Source organism: Dermacentor variabilis, chromosome 9 (assembly GCF_050947875.1).
Source record: "Dermacentor variabilis isolate Ectoservices chromosome 9, ASM5094787v1, whole genome shotgun sequence".
Lineage (NCBI taxonomy): Eukaryota > Metazoa > Arthropoda > Arachnida > Ixodida > Ixodidae > Dermacentor > Dermacentor variabilis.
In genome coordinates this window covers 129,327,061-129,340,968 of record NC_134576.1, presented here as the reverse complement: position 1 = coordinate 129,340,968, position 13,908 = coordinate 129,327,061, and the positions used below count along the sequence as shown (strand labels likewise).

At 47.9% G+C, this 13,908-nt stretch overlaps 1 protein-coding gene across 4 annotated transcripts in view; it reads right to left on the bottom strand.

Annotated features, from left to right (window-relative positions):
• The window catches only part of LOC142557481 (calcium-activated chloride channel regulator 3A-1-like), a 58,311-nt gene that overhangs the window by 14,470 nt on the left and 29,933 nt on the right, over positions 1–13,908 (bottom strand). Inside the window, exons 1-6 of one of the 4 annotated variants that reach the window (XM_075669364.1) lie at positions 8,393–8,816; positions 7,647–7,800; positions 5,571–5,868; positions 4,828–4,934; positions 4,229–4,402; positions 1,919–2,043 (exon numbers count right to left, since the gene is read on the bottom strand). In XM_075669364.1, the coding sequence (XP_075525479.1) occupies positions 1,919–2,043; positions 4,229–4,402; positions 4,828–4,934; positions 5,571–5,868; positions 7,647–7,799 (857 nt within the window). In that variant the 5' untranslated portion in view covers position 7,800; positions 8,393–8,816. Of the gene's footprint in view, positions 1–1,918; positions 2,044–4,228; positions 4,403–4,827; positions 4,935–5,570; positions 5,869–7,646; positions 7,801–7,970; positions 8,331–8,392; positions 8,817–13,908 lie in introns of those variants that run through there. The other 3 variants (XM_075669360.1, XM_075669361.1, XM_075669362.1) reach the window with 3 other exon arrangements.

Genomic DNA, 13,908 nt, shown 5'->3' with positions numbered 1-13,908 from the left:
TCATTGCTTGCGTTCAATGAAAATCCTAGGCCTTTTAAACAAAGAAAGAATAGTGACAAGCGTCAGAGCGCAGGAAACAATTTATATATGAGGTTTTCTACAGTCAGTTTCGGTTTAATTCCCAGGAAGATTCCCTGTCGTGACGTCAAGACACGGCATGCGGTCACGTGAGAGCAGGACACTGCGACGTTTCGACACTCGCTCTGGCTCGCTTGGTCTCCCCATATGCTGCGTCTTGCTGTGAGCTACAGTTAAGGCAAAACAGAAAAAGAATACTCGAAAGTATCGTGTCAGTACCTCTTAAAGAAAAAAAAAACGTTCAGAGGCAATTTCGCAGTAAATGCGAAAGAAATGCGTCAGCATTTCGTCGCAACTCTTTGATGTCCCGCATCCATGATTTAAACCGCGTTCACCTCGTTGCAAAGTGTTGCTCAGGAGCTCACTTGATACACGTCCTGCCTCTTCAAGAAGCAAAGGGAATGCGGGGGTCCGGAGCCGACCACCGTCAGTTGGACTATATATATATATATATATATATATATATATATATATATATATATATATATATATATATATATATATATATATATATATATATATATACCCTCCGATATCCAATTAGCCCTGTGCTGCGACAACCTGTTCCAACTTCTGCCTGCGAATTTCTTAATTTCAGAACCCCCCTGGTCCTTTGCCGTCTTCAACTGCATTTTCCTTCTCTTGGCACCCATTCTGTATTCCTAATGGTCCTCCGGTTGTCTAACCTACGCATTAGATGACCTGCCCAGCTCCATTTATTTTTATTAATGTCAATTATAATATCGGGTATGCCTGTTTGTTCTCTGATCCACACCGCTCTCTTCCTGTCTTTTAACGTTCCGCCTATCATTCTTCCTTCCATCGCTCTTTGTGCGGTCCTTAACTTGTTTTCGAGCTTCTTTGCCCGTCTCCGAGTTTCCGCTCCATATGTTAGCACCGGTAGAATGCACTGATTGTACGCCTTTCTTTTTAGTGATAATGATAAGCTTCCAGCAAGGAGCTGAGTATACCTCCCGTATGCATTCCAACCCAATTTTATTCTTCTGTAAATTTCCCCCTCATGATCAGGTTCCCCTGTGAGTAATTGACCTAGGTAAACGTATTCCTTCGCAGACTTTAGAGTCTGACTGGCAACTCTCGTTCGCTTGCAGAGCTATTGATCATTATCTTTGTTTTCTGCCTATTAATATTCAACCCCACTCTTAGACTCTCTCTGTTAAGGTCCTCAATCATTTGTTGTAACTCGTCCCCAATGTTGCTGAACAGGACAATGTCATCTGCAAAACCAAAGTTGCTGAGATATTCGCCGTTGTTCCATGCTCCTAAGCCGTCCCAATTTGCTTGAATACTTCTTCCAAGCTTGCAGATAATAGTATTGGAGAGATTGTGTCTTCTTTACAGGTATCTTCCTACTTGTCTTGTGGGCTAGCTGTGAAGCCTTTGTAAATATTTTCTAAGATATTTAGGTAAGCGTCCTGTACTCCTTGATGACGTAATGCCTCTGTGACTGGTGGTATCTCCACTGAATCAAATTCCTCCCAAATATATATATATATATAGTTGGAAGGAAGCATATATATATATATATATGGACACTCATACTTCTTTATCTGCATTCGGAGACCATATTCCACAGGCTAACAAATGTTAAACGGTAGTAAACGTGGTCCAGACCACCGTCAATTGCAATATCTATACATATTCGCATATGAACGTTCTTCTAAGCGTCTCCCATACGCTATCCACCTCTACCACGTGACCGACTTCCCACACTTCCCATACATACACTTTTTCTTTCACTTCGACACTCCTAAAGTATAAAAAAAAACTCGTCTGGCTCTATAATAGTCGCCCGAGAACGACAGAATGGTCCGCTCACCCCTTGAAATCCTCATTGGCGCTGATCACTTCCCAGGTGGACTTGCGCTCACAAAGGTGGTTGTGCTTGTTAGGAGCGTGGGCGTTGTGCTTCCTGTCGCCGTCTTTGTCGCAGAAATCCGACACCTGCGGCGACAGAGCAAGCGAGCAAGACTTTCCAATCTGGCCACCGATAGCGGGTGGCATCGCGCGAATCCTTAGCGCCGACTCATCTCGGATACTTGTGCCCTTTAATGTACTTTAATGTACTTATTGTACTCGTGGTCCCCGTAACATGTCCAGCGTATGAGCGCGCAATCTATAATAGCAAGCTCGTCAAACACCTAAAGGCGGCACCGTCCGCCGCATGCGAGGCAAAATACCTGCGCAAGATGATATTTATTTGTTTATTCGTTCGTTCGTTCGTTCGTTCGTTCGTTCGTTCGTTCGTTCGTTCGTTCGTTCGTTCGTTCGTTCGTTCGTTCGTTCGCTCGCTCGCTCGCTCGTTCGTTCGTTCGTTCGTTCGTTCGTTCGTTCGTTCGTTCGTTCGTTCGTTCGTTCGTTCGTTCGTTCGTTCGTTCGTTCGTTCGTGCGTGCGTTCGTTCGTTCGTTCGTTCGTTCGTTCGTTCGTTCGTTCGTTCGCTCGCTCGCTCGCTCGTTCGGTCGTTCGTTCGTTCTGCCCCCACTGCGCAAAGAGTCGCTACAGTGGGTGTAAAAGTGTCAGTTAAAATTATATCGCTCGGATACACGGAGACAGTGGCGACAGTGAGCATCACTTTAGCGGACGAGGCAGCACAACAAAACGGCACAAGCAAAAGAAGAGGGGAAAAAAAGGAAGTGTAAGTTAGAATCATCGACAAGATTATACATCTATGAGCAACAAATGCAAAGTGACACTCCAAACCGCAAAGAGTCATTCCTAGCTTGCCGAAAATAGAGATGAATCAGTTAGTTAACCAAGGAAAAGGAATCATTATTAGAAGCAACTATAACAGAAGGACGCAACCGATTTCACTCGCGAATCGTTTTCGGAAAGGAGGGCATACGAAATAGTTTCGCGTTACGGGAGTATTCGCGTACTTTGAATTTGCGGTCAACTCAGTTAGAATGATAATATATAGTTCTCTCAAATACTTATCCCTTCAGGTGCCAACAGTAAAATAGTAAATATTGCGAAAAAAAATTTCACGTGAAGTGCACGACGACGATGGTCAGAACGTTGTCTGTGTTGGTTCCACTGAACTTTTCGTCATATTGTCCAGAGACAAAGCGAGCTGCTACGTTCTGCGCCCTTTCTAATTTAGCTATTACGCACGCGTAGTAATGGATAGATCTCATGAAATGTTTTGTAAACTAGCTCCTTCGAGATTATAGTAAACGTCTTTGCATTTCGGCTAAGAAACCTGAATGTCTGACCTGTTTTACCTATCGCGTAGTCAACATGATGCTGTCAATTGAAATTATGCGTAAACTCGTTGATACGTGTCCTCTGCGACCCTAATTATTGCTACGTCATCAATGGTGTAAGAAGTCTTATGAGCTTGATTTTTTCGAGTGAATTCTATGAAAGATGTTCTCTTCAGGTTTAATTGCATGCGCCATCGTGTGCACCAGTAATTAATTTTGTTAATATCTCTTTGCATAAAAATTTTCGCTTGACCAAGTATAGTCATTATACTTTTTATAATCAGTTGAATAATCTCTACTAATTACGATATGGACATTTTCCAGGTGGTTGCGGACAACCTTCAGTTGGTTTCGTGATCGCATTAGGCTTTGCTTTCTATTTTTTTTCTTTCTTTAGCCATTTAACTAGCAAAATACTGTTTGCAAAAACACGGGAAGAAAAAAAAAGAAATCTACCATAATTATCTCTTGCTTCCCCGAGCTTTAGCAAGCAGATAACTCAATGAAATGAAAAATGTTCAATGTAGGCTTTCTTTCTTGCGTGCAATGAAAATAATAAATAACAATGCTTTGAGAAAGGCAGCTTTTTTTTTTTCAACGAGTTTTGTTAAATGCATGAAAGGCTTCAATAATATTTTCTCAACGCGTGACAGCAAATCAAATGTAGACTACGTGATAACATGCTCCAGCGGCGAATCTCAGCTTTAAGGCAATGGGGTAAGCAGGCCGACGCGGGAGACACGTTGACGGCAATTAAAGGAATCGAAACCTGCCGCGTGGACAAACAGCGCTCGTCCTCGGCGAATTTGGTACGCATCGGCGGGACGCTCATGGCGTCGGTTATAGGGTTAAGAAATTGCTCCGTGTTTAACTAGAGCACGCGGTGTATGTCTTGAAGAAGTAATACACGCGCGACCACACTTACCCCATTGATGTAAGGCATGAACATGATGGACGACGTGACCGGGTCCTCGCTTTTCCCCGAGAAGTGAGCCTTGCACTTGGAAGAGACGCGGCAGCCCCGGTAGATGCGACAAGGCTCTCCGGAGTCCGTGTACACCGTGAACTTGTGACGCTGCGAGCAGGTGCTGGCGCGGACCTGTTCGGGGCAGAGGGCCGCATATTTGGCCACCCGCTAAGTTCAAACGTTTCAGACAACAAACCCTGCAGGAGCGGCGTAAGCCTTGTAATTCGCGTTAACTGCGTCGCACGTGTCCCGTGTTGTGATCCCGTGCGGAAATCGGGTGCCAGTGATCTGTCTGTCTATCTGGCGCACAGGACAGGGATGACTGCAGTGTGGCTTAGAGCACGATACTTGTGGTGTGTGTAATATTTATTCGAGTGTCTCTCGTTCTTTCCTCATGCATATATATGTAATCACTTTGTGTATCAAAATCAGCTGAAGTTAGCGCTCGCGTTTCGTTGCTGCAGTGCCTCTATCAGTGTCGCACTGCTTGTTACCGTTGCTATATCAGTAGCTCCGAATGAGCGTCGACCAAGCACGTGCTTGGACGGGCGTCTCACCATGCCGAACTCGCAGTAGAGGCTCGGGTACCGGAAGCTCTCGGGGTCGCCGTACTCGTCGAACACGCCGTACCGGAAGTGAGCCCACTCGTGCACCAAGAGGTAGGCTGCGACGAAAGATTTGTTGCGTTCAGTTTCCGCCCGTCACTGCGGAAGCGCAGAAGCGCCTTGTTATCGCTATGTCCATAGTTTGGACGACGTTCTTTTTCCCACTGGGCGGGCGTGGAGGCGTGAACAAGCTCGCAGAGCTGTTCTGTAATGCCGCTTGCCCAGCCCTCCATCACTAACCTCCTCACCCCCACAGATATACACGTTAGGACAGTACGGACGCTGAAACATCTTGATTGATTGATTGATTGATTGATTGATTGATTGATTGATTGATTGATTGATTGATTGATTGATTGATTGATTGATTGATTGATTGATTGATTGATTGATTGATTGATTGATTGATATTAACGGGTGAGTTTACCGTCCCAAAGCAGCGACAGGGCCATGAGGCGCCGTTAGAAGATCGGTATTCTGATAACCCCGTCGCGACAATTCTTTCCATGCTAGTTCTCCTGGGACGTCATTCCTTCGCCCTGCCATTTATGCACCATGCTGCAACCAATCCACCAAGCAGCAAGTTTTGTTCAAATTGAGATCCGTACCTCGTCTCGAACTGTAGAAAGATGTATTCGCTGCACCAATGTGGAAGAGACTATATATATAGGGCCGATGTGGCAGGCGAATCTCACCCGGACTGCCGTAAGCCTCGGCGATGGAGTCGTTCATCTCGCTCAAGAAGCGCGGCGTCAGGTGGACGTACTCTCCACGCTCACCGCACCCTCGGGGCTGCAGCGTGTACGGAGTGTCACCGTACTGCGGGTTCTCCGCGGCCACCCTCACGTCGGCCGCCGGGAACAGGTTGGCCCCGGTGCTGTCCGCTTTCTGCCTAGCGGGCCACGTGTCCGGGATGGCGATGGTCACGCTGCCGAAGTGCACCAGGCCGCGGGTGGCCCGGTGGAGGAACGTCGAGGCAGAGCGGAACAGGGCCTTCGACAGAGCAGTAAACGGCGTAGTTATGATGGGCGTAATAGTTCTGCGGAGAACCTCAAGGTGGAGGGAAGAAATTACTGAAGGGAAAATGAGGCATCCACCCAATCGTAGCAATTGCTACAAAGAAAAGCTACACGGGTTCCGCGAAAGAAAAACTTCGCAGTTGAAGAAAAATTGGTCCTGATCCGGGACTCGAACCCGGGACCACCGCCTTTCCGGGCCAACCGCTCTACCATCGGAGCTAACCAGACTGCCGGCAGATGGTAGGTTGCGAAGTCGAGCACATCAACAACTCCGAAGCAAACGAAACAGTTCGGCGCAATAGTTCTGCGGAAACCCGCAAGGTGGAAGGAAGATGGACGTTATGATGAAGGTGTAGACGAGTAGCACCGACCGACCGACCGACCGACCGGACTGGACTGGACTGGGCTGATTTACTGGTATATCGATAGATCGGTCGACTGAGTGGACAATCACTGGTGCGTTGTTTTCACCTTACAACTGATGAATCTGTCGACATGTAGAATTTACTAGCCAGTTTGTTTGATTGGATAGTACATTGGCTCATTTTTCACATGCGTCTTCAGTACTAATAAAAAGCGCACTGAGTACTTGGGGAATTGTTAAAATATTTATCTGTTGTAGGCATTTCAGCCCACCCAATTTCGTTGGTGTGGGGCACAAAGACCTAGCTAGGAGGTTGGCTTTTCGCGCCAGAAATCTATTAGCGATTACGTGCTGTTGAAACAAGAGCGCGCTGACAGAGAGAGTAAAGCTAAAGACGTCGGTTCGAACAGGTACTCAGGCCTTTCAAATGACGTCATGGTCCAATGCCTAAATTTCAACCACTTCTTTGTCCTGCCACATCCCGTCATAGGCTAAGACCCGGGCTGGATTCACTGGGGCACTCTGTCGTCCCACTTGACTTCGTGCTCCCCATAGCATGGATTTCTACGGCATCCCGGCCTCTGCACTTGACGTCACTGTTCAAGGCGAGATTGTCAAGAGGATCTCTTGCTTCGCGCGTGACGTCATGGCTCAGATTGCACAGACCTCCCGTTACCCGGCAGTTGCTGAAGCGTAAGGTAGCGAATGTTCACTGTGAGCTACGAGGGGGAGCCTTAGTAAAAACCTGCATCTTAATTTCAACAACCTGAATTAATTTAACGCGTACCTATATCTAAGCCCAGAAGCATCTTACGGCGAACAGCAGCTGTAATCTGGGGAATGGGCAGAACATGCCCGTACATTCGTAAGCACTGCGATCCCCTTTCATACAAGAAGAAGAAACGATATGGGTGGTGGTGCGGTAAATTAGACCAGCGCTTACAATGACTTCAAAGCGACCGCTCTATCTACCTGATCCAATACACTATAGCTCTACTCCACGTCCGCCCCCCATTGCGGCCAACCTTTATAGGCACGGAAATGGGTTAAGCCTGTCGATAGAAGGCTGAGAAAATGCACCGGACTCCGGCGAACGATGCGCAGTAGGAAAGAAAGTGATTCAGCACAGTGAGTCTGACGTCATAAATTAGTGTACATTTTAAAAGAAATGTCTCGCGGCAGCCCTCGCTATCAGTGCAGTCCTTCACAGAAAGAATGACGCTCGCTATGGGACCGGAGGTTGTTTGGGCTCCGCCTCATCGGTATGCTGCCGCCTCCGTCGAGATTCAAACGCTAGGCGTCCACCGTGCTGAGTGGCAGGTAGCCACAGCTATACTTAGCTACCGCCGCAGGCGTTGGAGAAAGAGAGTCGTTAGGAAGGAGTATACCTTGATGTTGTCGATGATCCGTTCGTCGGGCTCCACAGATTTGTCGATGGCCACCACGATGTCCTCATAGGCGCCCGTTGACTTGTCGATGCGCAGACCATGGCTTGATGACCAGCACGCTGACACCACGACGAGCAGCGTAAGCAGCCGCATTCTGGGGAGGAAACACAGGCAAGCACATCGAGATTTGATGTCATCTTGTGTAAAATTGTATTTAACGAAACAGCGTCATAATAACGCGCGTTTCTGGCCATGAAGTTCGTGACTTTAAAGTACAAAGCCTATGTATGGCCTACAGACGGACTCTGCAATGTGGGCTTTCACCTGTGCTATGCGAGGTGACGAATGCGCCAATCGCATATGAAAAGCTAGTTGACGCTGGCACCAAGTATGGTCCAATAATTAGAGCACCACTTCGTCGTTCTGGGGTACTGCGGTTCGATCCCGAAATGGGAGAGTTTTTTTTTTACCTACCTACCGCAATATCCTTCTCATAAGAAAAAAAGGTATTTGCATTAAAGCAAGAAAGCAACTAAGCATGGACAAACTCAGTTACGCATAATTCAGAAGCTCAGGTCCGTATAAAGACCTTGCAGGACACCCCTTTTTTCGTTCCGTAGGAAATTTTCCTCGGAAGCCAAGTGTCTCTATGAAGTTAGGGCTCTCACAAGTCTGCCAACACTCAAACGTTGTCTATTGCTCAGAAACGAGAAGAAGAAAATGCGTATTCCGTCTGGTAGGCTTACTTGAAACGACTCGCGGACGATATTTCGAGGAGACCGCGATCCTTCCTCTGCAGGGCGAGGGTTCCTTTTCGTCTGCGTCGGTGACAATATCTGACGGTGCCGCCAACCCCGCGTCAATAAAAAACAGTTCCCTTCAGTGCAATAAGAGCTCAATGAAGCCGCACTGATTCGCAATCGACGATAAAAGGCGATAACACAACATTGAACAAGCACGCCCAAGCCATCGAAATGACCGCATGGTATACGTCAGATTCCGGGCAATAAGCAGTTATGGTGACATACGGGTGATAAAATTTGGTGATTTCACCCACGAGGATAGAAGGTGATTCCGTTCGCTGTCAAAAGGGTTAAAGGCATGCTCGCCGAGTTGCAATCTGTGATGACACAGTCCAATGCAAGAACGCCACTCTTTCGCAACTGGCCTGAAGTCGCGTTCGCTTCTCGGTATTGGCGCTATCGCGGAAACACCGACGTTCCAGAGGCGCGGATAAGATATGAAGCCAAGAAAGCAATCTCTTAAGAGGAGGAGTAGGAGGAGGAGCACCGCTGCAGGTGTATACTTATGGTATCTTCGACTGGTCGCCTGTATGCCCCGAAGCAGAGTCGGGTAGATCGGTCGTTTCCCGAGCTCAAAGGTAGGGGACAAGCGCGCAAGCCGAACGTGCGACTCGCTCTCGGAGGAGGAAATTGCTGATGCGAAACCACGTGACTACTGCCAACGTCCAATGCTTCGCCTATCCAAAGCTCCCGGCGCTGCCGGAAAAACCGGCGGACGTGCCGGCGGGACGAACGTTCGTCGAGACGCCTGCATGCTGTGGCCTAGGTTGCCAAGGTTACGGTGGGCCGTCGCCAACAGCAGCGACGCGGCGCTGCGATGACGTTTCAGTCTCGATGACTGCTCCGACGACAGGGCTCGGAGCGCCTCAGAGCGCTCCAAGATAGAGGAGAGCAATCGAGAAGAACCAGCCGAACGCAGGGCGCGCACCCTCTTTCGACCAGCCGAAGACAACGCCGCTCGCGAGAGCGCTCCAGAGTGCTCAGAAACGACCAGCCGAAGATAGCATTAGCCTTTGTTAAATCTACGAGCGATTGCTGCGCCCGAGCGGTCCCCTTGTCGATTGAAGTTGAGTCTGAAACATGGCATAATACGAGGAAAGAAGATTACAGCGGCGAGTCATCCGTTCCCCCTCCCCGTGCAGCCACACTTACCTACTCCGTACAGTTCGATATCGAGGAGAAATTTGAGAATTCGAGGCACCTCTCTCTCAAATAGCCACTGTCCTCGCGAGAAAAAAATATGTCGCACGCATTCGCGTGCAAAGACATTCGACGTAATTCAGGAGAGCACGTTGCGCCCGTCCATGTCCTTACTCGTCCGTGTCTTTTTTAGCGGAATTCCCTTCTTCAAGTACATTCGACGTCCATCTGTTGACATTTTACGTTCTCTATCATATTTAGGATACTCTATTGTTTTTTAATTGTGTGACGTCTGTGGCTGCGGCGAGAACATTGACCACCTATTGTGCAACTGTACTCGATTTGGAGCACGAAGACAGCATATGTGCAACGGTGTTCTAGCAGACAATACTAGAACACCGTCACTCCCTATCATCGGCTCAGAAGGCAGCGAAGGCACTACCGCGTTTTCTGAGAATGTCTGGCTTTTGCGAGCGCCTTTGAACCTGTAGTGCTGTCCGCGTACGCCTCTCTTCCCCGTCTCTCTCCTTCCATTCCCATTCTCCCTTCCCCAAGCGTAGAGTAGCCAACTGGACTCTTAACTGGTTAACATACCTGCCTTCTTCGTGATCTCTCTATAAAAAAATAATAATGAATGCCAACAAGGGATTGGCAATGCATAGGCGATGACGACACGTTAAGTTCTGTTTTGCATCGCTGCGTTGGAGTTCGCAGTGACATTGTGTGGATGGGACAAAAGAGGGCAGCTTCCGTTATTTCACAACCCTCAGTTACCCGAGGTTGTGGTGGTGGAGAAGATGTCGAGCACTCGTTTTAGTTGTGTGGATGCCTGCTTTCCTTGCACCAGATTTTCGGGGGCGTTACGAATCATTGGTTGCGGTAAGGGCGAAGAGGGTGGCTTCTTCGGTGAGATATTATTTTCTGTTTTCTTCGAAGAATCAGTGCTTCGTGGAGACTTCACTGTCGTCCAGGGAGAACAGACATCCCGTGGGACTCCTGTGTGCTAAAGATCACGCACAATAACGTGTGGTTTTGCTGCGCTCCGCAGCGTATCTACGCCTACCACGGCGGTAGGCGTAGATGCGCCTACCGCCGTGGTAGGCGCATCTACATAGGCGCGTGGACATATGGCTCGTGCCGGTAGAACACCGGCACGAGCCATATGTCCGACAGCGCGCTCCTTGTCGCATGAGTGTCGCAGAATCGGCGCCGCACTCGGAAGTGCCACAACAAGCGCCCAATGTCATCAAGCCGGCGACGCTAGTTTTCAACGCTGCCCTACCTTCCAGCGCACCTTCAGTGAATATGGCCGAGACCGGCGAAAGTGAAGCCAAGAAACCACGGATTGACGACGACAAAACATCTATACCAATGACCTAAGTGAAGATGAAGACGTAGACTGCGATGAAACGCTGTTCTCCTTGGTAACGTATAAAAAGAAGCGGCCTGAGGGAATTCCAGTTGTTTTTTGACTCTCACAGGAAGGACGCAACTTCTGGCAAGTGAATCCAAACCACGCTGCGTCGGAAATTGTCTCCGCGGCAAAGGAAAAGGTGCAGTCATTCCACGTGAATAGAGATGGAAGTTTCTCTGTCAACGTTACTTCAGTCTCATCAGCAAAACATCTTCTGTCGATGAACGAAGTGGCTGGTTTGGAAGTCAAGCCATTCATTCCGGCGTCTTATACCAAGAATGTTGGCAAGATACGCCATGTGCCAGTTGAGTATACGGAAGAACAACTGGTTGACTTCCTGAAGGATTTTGGAGTGACATCAGCCCGTCGTCAGGCGCGCTACAATCACGAAGAAGATGGAGCGGTAGAATCACGCCCTCTGAGAACCGTCACCCTCCATTTCAGAGAAGACAAACCAATGCCGCAACAAGTGCATTTAGGTTTCACGAGTGACCTCGTCGAAGAATAACATGGCCCTCCTCTAAGGTGCTACAACTGCCAGAGATTTGGAGATTTATCGAAGAACTGCCGCAGTCAACGTCGCTGCAAGATATGCTCAGAAGACCACGACCATTCAGAGTGCAAGTATGCGTGTCAGCCAAAGTGTGCCAACTGTGGTGGAAACCATACAGCTTCCTACTGCGGGTGCCCTCAGAGCAGAGCTGCCTCGAGGTTACGCAGACATGAGTTTAAATACGGAAGGCTGCCTCCTCGTAATGCACCCCCACCCTACCTTGATGCTGTAAGATGCGCGCCTCCAACTCCTAACAAAGAAAAAGTGCAAGCGGTCCATATGAACTATTCTGCAGCTCTAAAGCACTCAGGTCGACAACGTTCTGACAGCGAGCGACATGATCCAACTTCAGAGAATGCTACTCATCTTGCCCAGGCTTCGAGTGAAATTCGCCGACCTTCTCAGCAACGCCCTCAGCCACTGACACAGCAACCTCATCTAACATCTGAGCGACTACCTCAGCATTCGCCTCAACTAAACCAGTCATCTCAGCGACCATCTCAGTCAACTCTTCAGCGACCTGCTTCGAGCACGCATGGAGCTTCAGCGTCGTTTGGTGATTACGCGTCTTTACCCGTGGCACAGATGATCCTGCCCATGCTATTCACAGCTCTGCGTGCAATTCTCAGTGCCATTCCACAAGCAAACAACCTACCAGAGGTAAAATCACTGCTTTCTATGGAATCGTTGGTGCTTCCACAAACACCAACAGCTCCACGGCAGGCTTACAATGAATAATCTTTAAAACAATGTTTTCCTATTTCAGTGTAATGCTAATAGCCTTCGAAATAAGTCAGCTGATTTTCGCAAACTACTAGCTCAACATAACTTTCCTGTTTTAAGCATACAGGAGGCAGGCGTAAGAGACGACTTTCGTCTTTCAATTTATGTTATATATAAATCATCGCGCATTGCTGGAAGTAGCAGAGCGATGTTATGCGTGAGAAAGGACCTGCCGTCCTATTTAATACAGTCCAGTGATTTAAATATACCGGAGTTCGTAGCATGCAACATATATTTTAGAAATACAAGCGTCACAGTGATCAGTCTTTATCTACAATGTTCTAGCAAAATATCAGTAGACGGCTTGTTGAATGTGTTTGGTATCGCAAACTTACATGTGCTGGTTTGTGGGGACTTCAACGCACATAACGTCATCTGGGGCAGTGAATATAACGATTCCCGTGGAAGCATTATAGAGTCTGCCGCAGAAAAAAAGTAATCTGATCCTGTTAATGACAGCTCTCCAACGTTCTTGTGGGGGTTTCGTTACTCAAGCTGCATAGATGTTACACTCTGCTCACAAGACCTTCTTGATGGCGTTGAATGGTCAACGGACATAGAAACGCACGGCAGTGATCATTTTTCCGATCCTGGTAAAACATCGCCTCATACGGAGTGAGGGAACCTGGCGCTACTCAATATATACTAATTGGCAAAGTTTTCATCACCATTTAAGTAACTCATTGGGCGAAAATCCGAACTTTCAAAGTTTTGAAAATATATTGTGTGAGCCTTACAAGATCTGCACAAAGCAAGTCATTGTTCCAAATGAAGACGCTGCAGTCGACCGGGAATATGAATGTCTAAGAGCAATTAGAAGACACGCAGAACGGGCTTACCGCCGCAGTGGAAAGCTGGATGACTACAAGATGGCACAGAAAGTTCGGTCAACTTCGCGCAGACGCTTACAAAAATTAGGTACGAGAAGGTGGCGAGAATACTGCGCGTCCTTGTCTCCGTTCACTCCAGTTTCCAGAATATGGGCAGTTGTCCGATGTTTTAGTGGTCCAGTTACCGAGAGCCGTCCCTTCCAAGCCGTGGCCGTAGCTCGAAGCACTCCGGAAACATCTGTTGCTGACGAATTCTGTCAACTTATATCCAGACCAGGAATTCCGTTTACTTGCCTACAATTTACGAGTTTGACAACACTGGCAGAACAGAAGGTTCGTGCGTGCTTTATGTCACAACATCCTCAACTTGACTGTGAGTTTAGTTTAAATGAATTTAAATGTGCTCTTTCGTCATGCCGTACAAAGACAACCGCAGGCCCAGATGGTGTCACGTATATGATGTTAAAGAACCTAGGTCCAGATGGAAGAATGGCTCTTTTGGAGATATTTAATGATATCTGGATAAGAGAGACTATTCCAGATTCGTGGAAATTAGCCCGGGTAATTCCAGTACTAAAACCAGGAAAGACTCCCCTTTGTCTTGACTCCTACCGACCCGTCAGTCTCACAAGCTGTTTTTCCAAACTAATGGAGAACATGATAGACTCTCGACTGCAATGGTGGTGTGAACACACAAATGTGTTTTCCAATTACATGACCGGTTTTCGACAAAATCGAT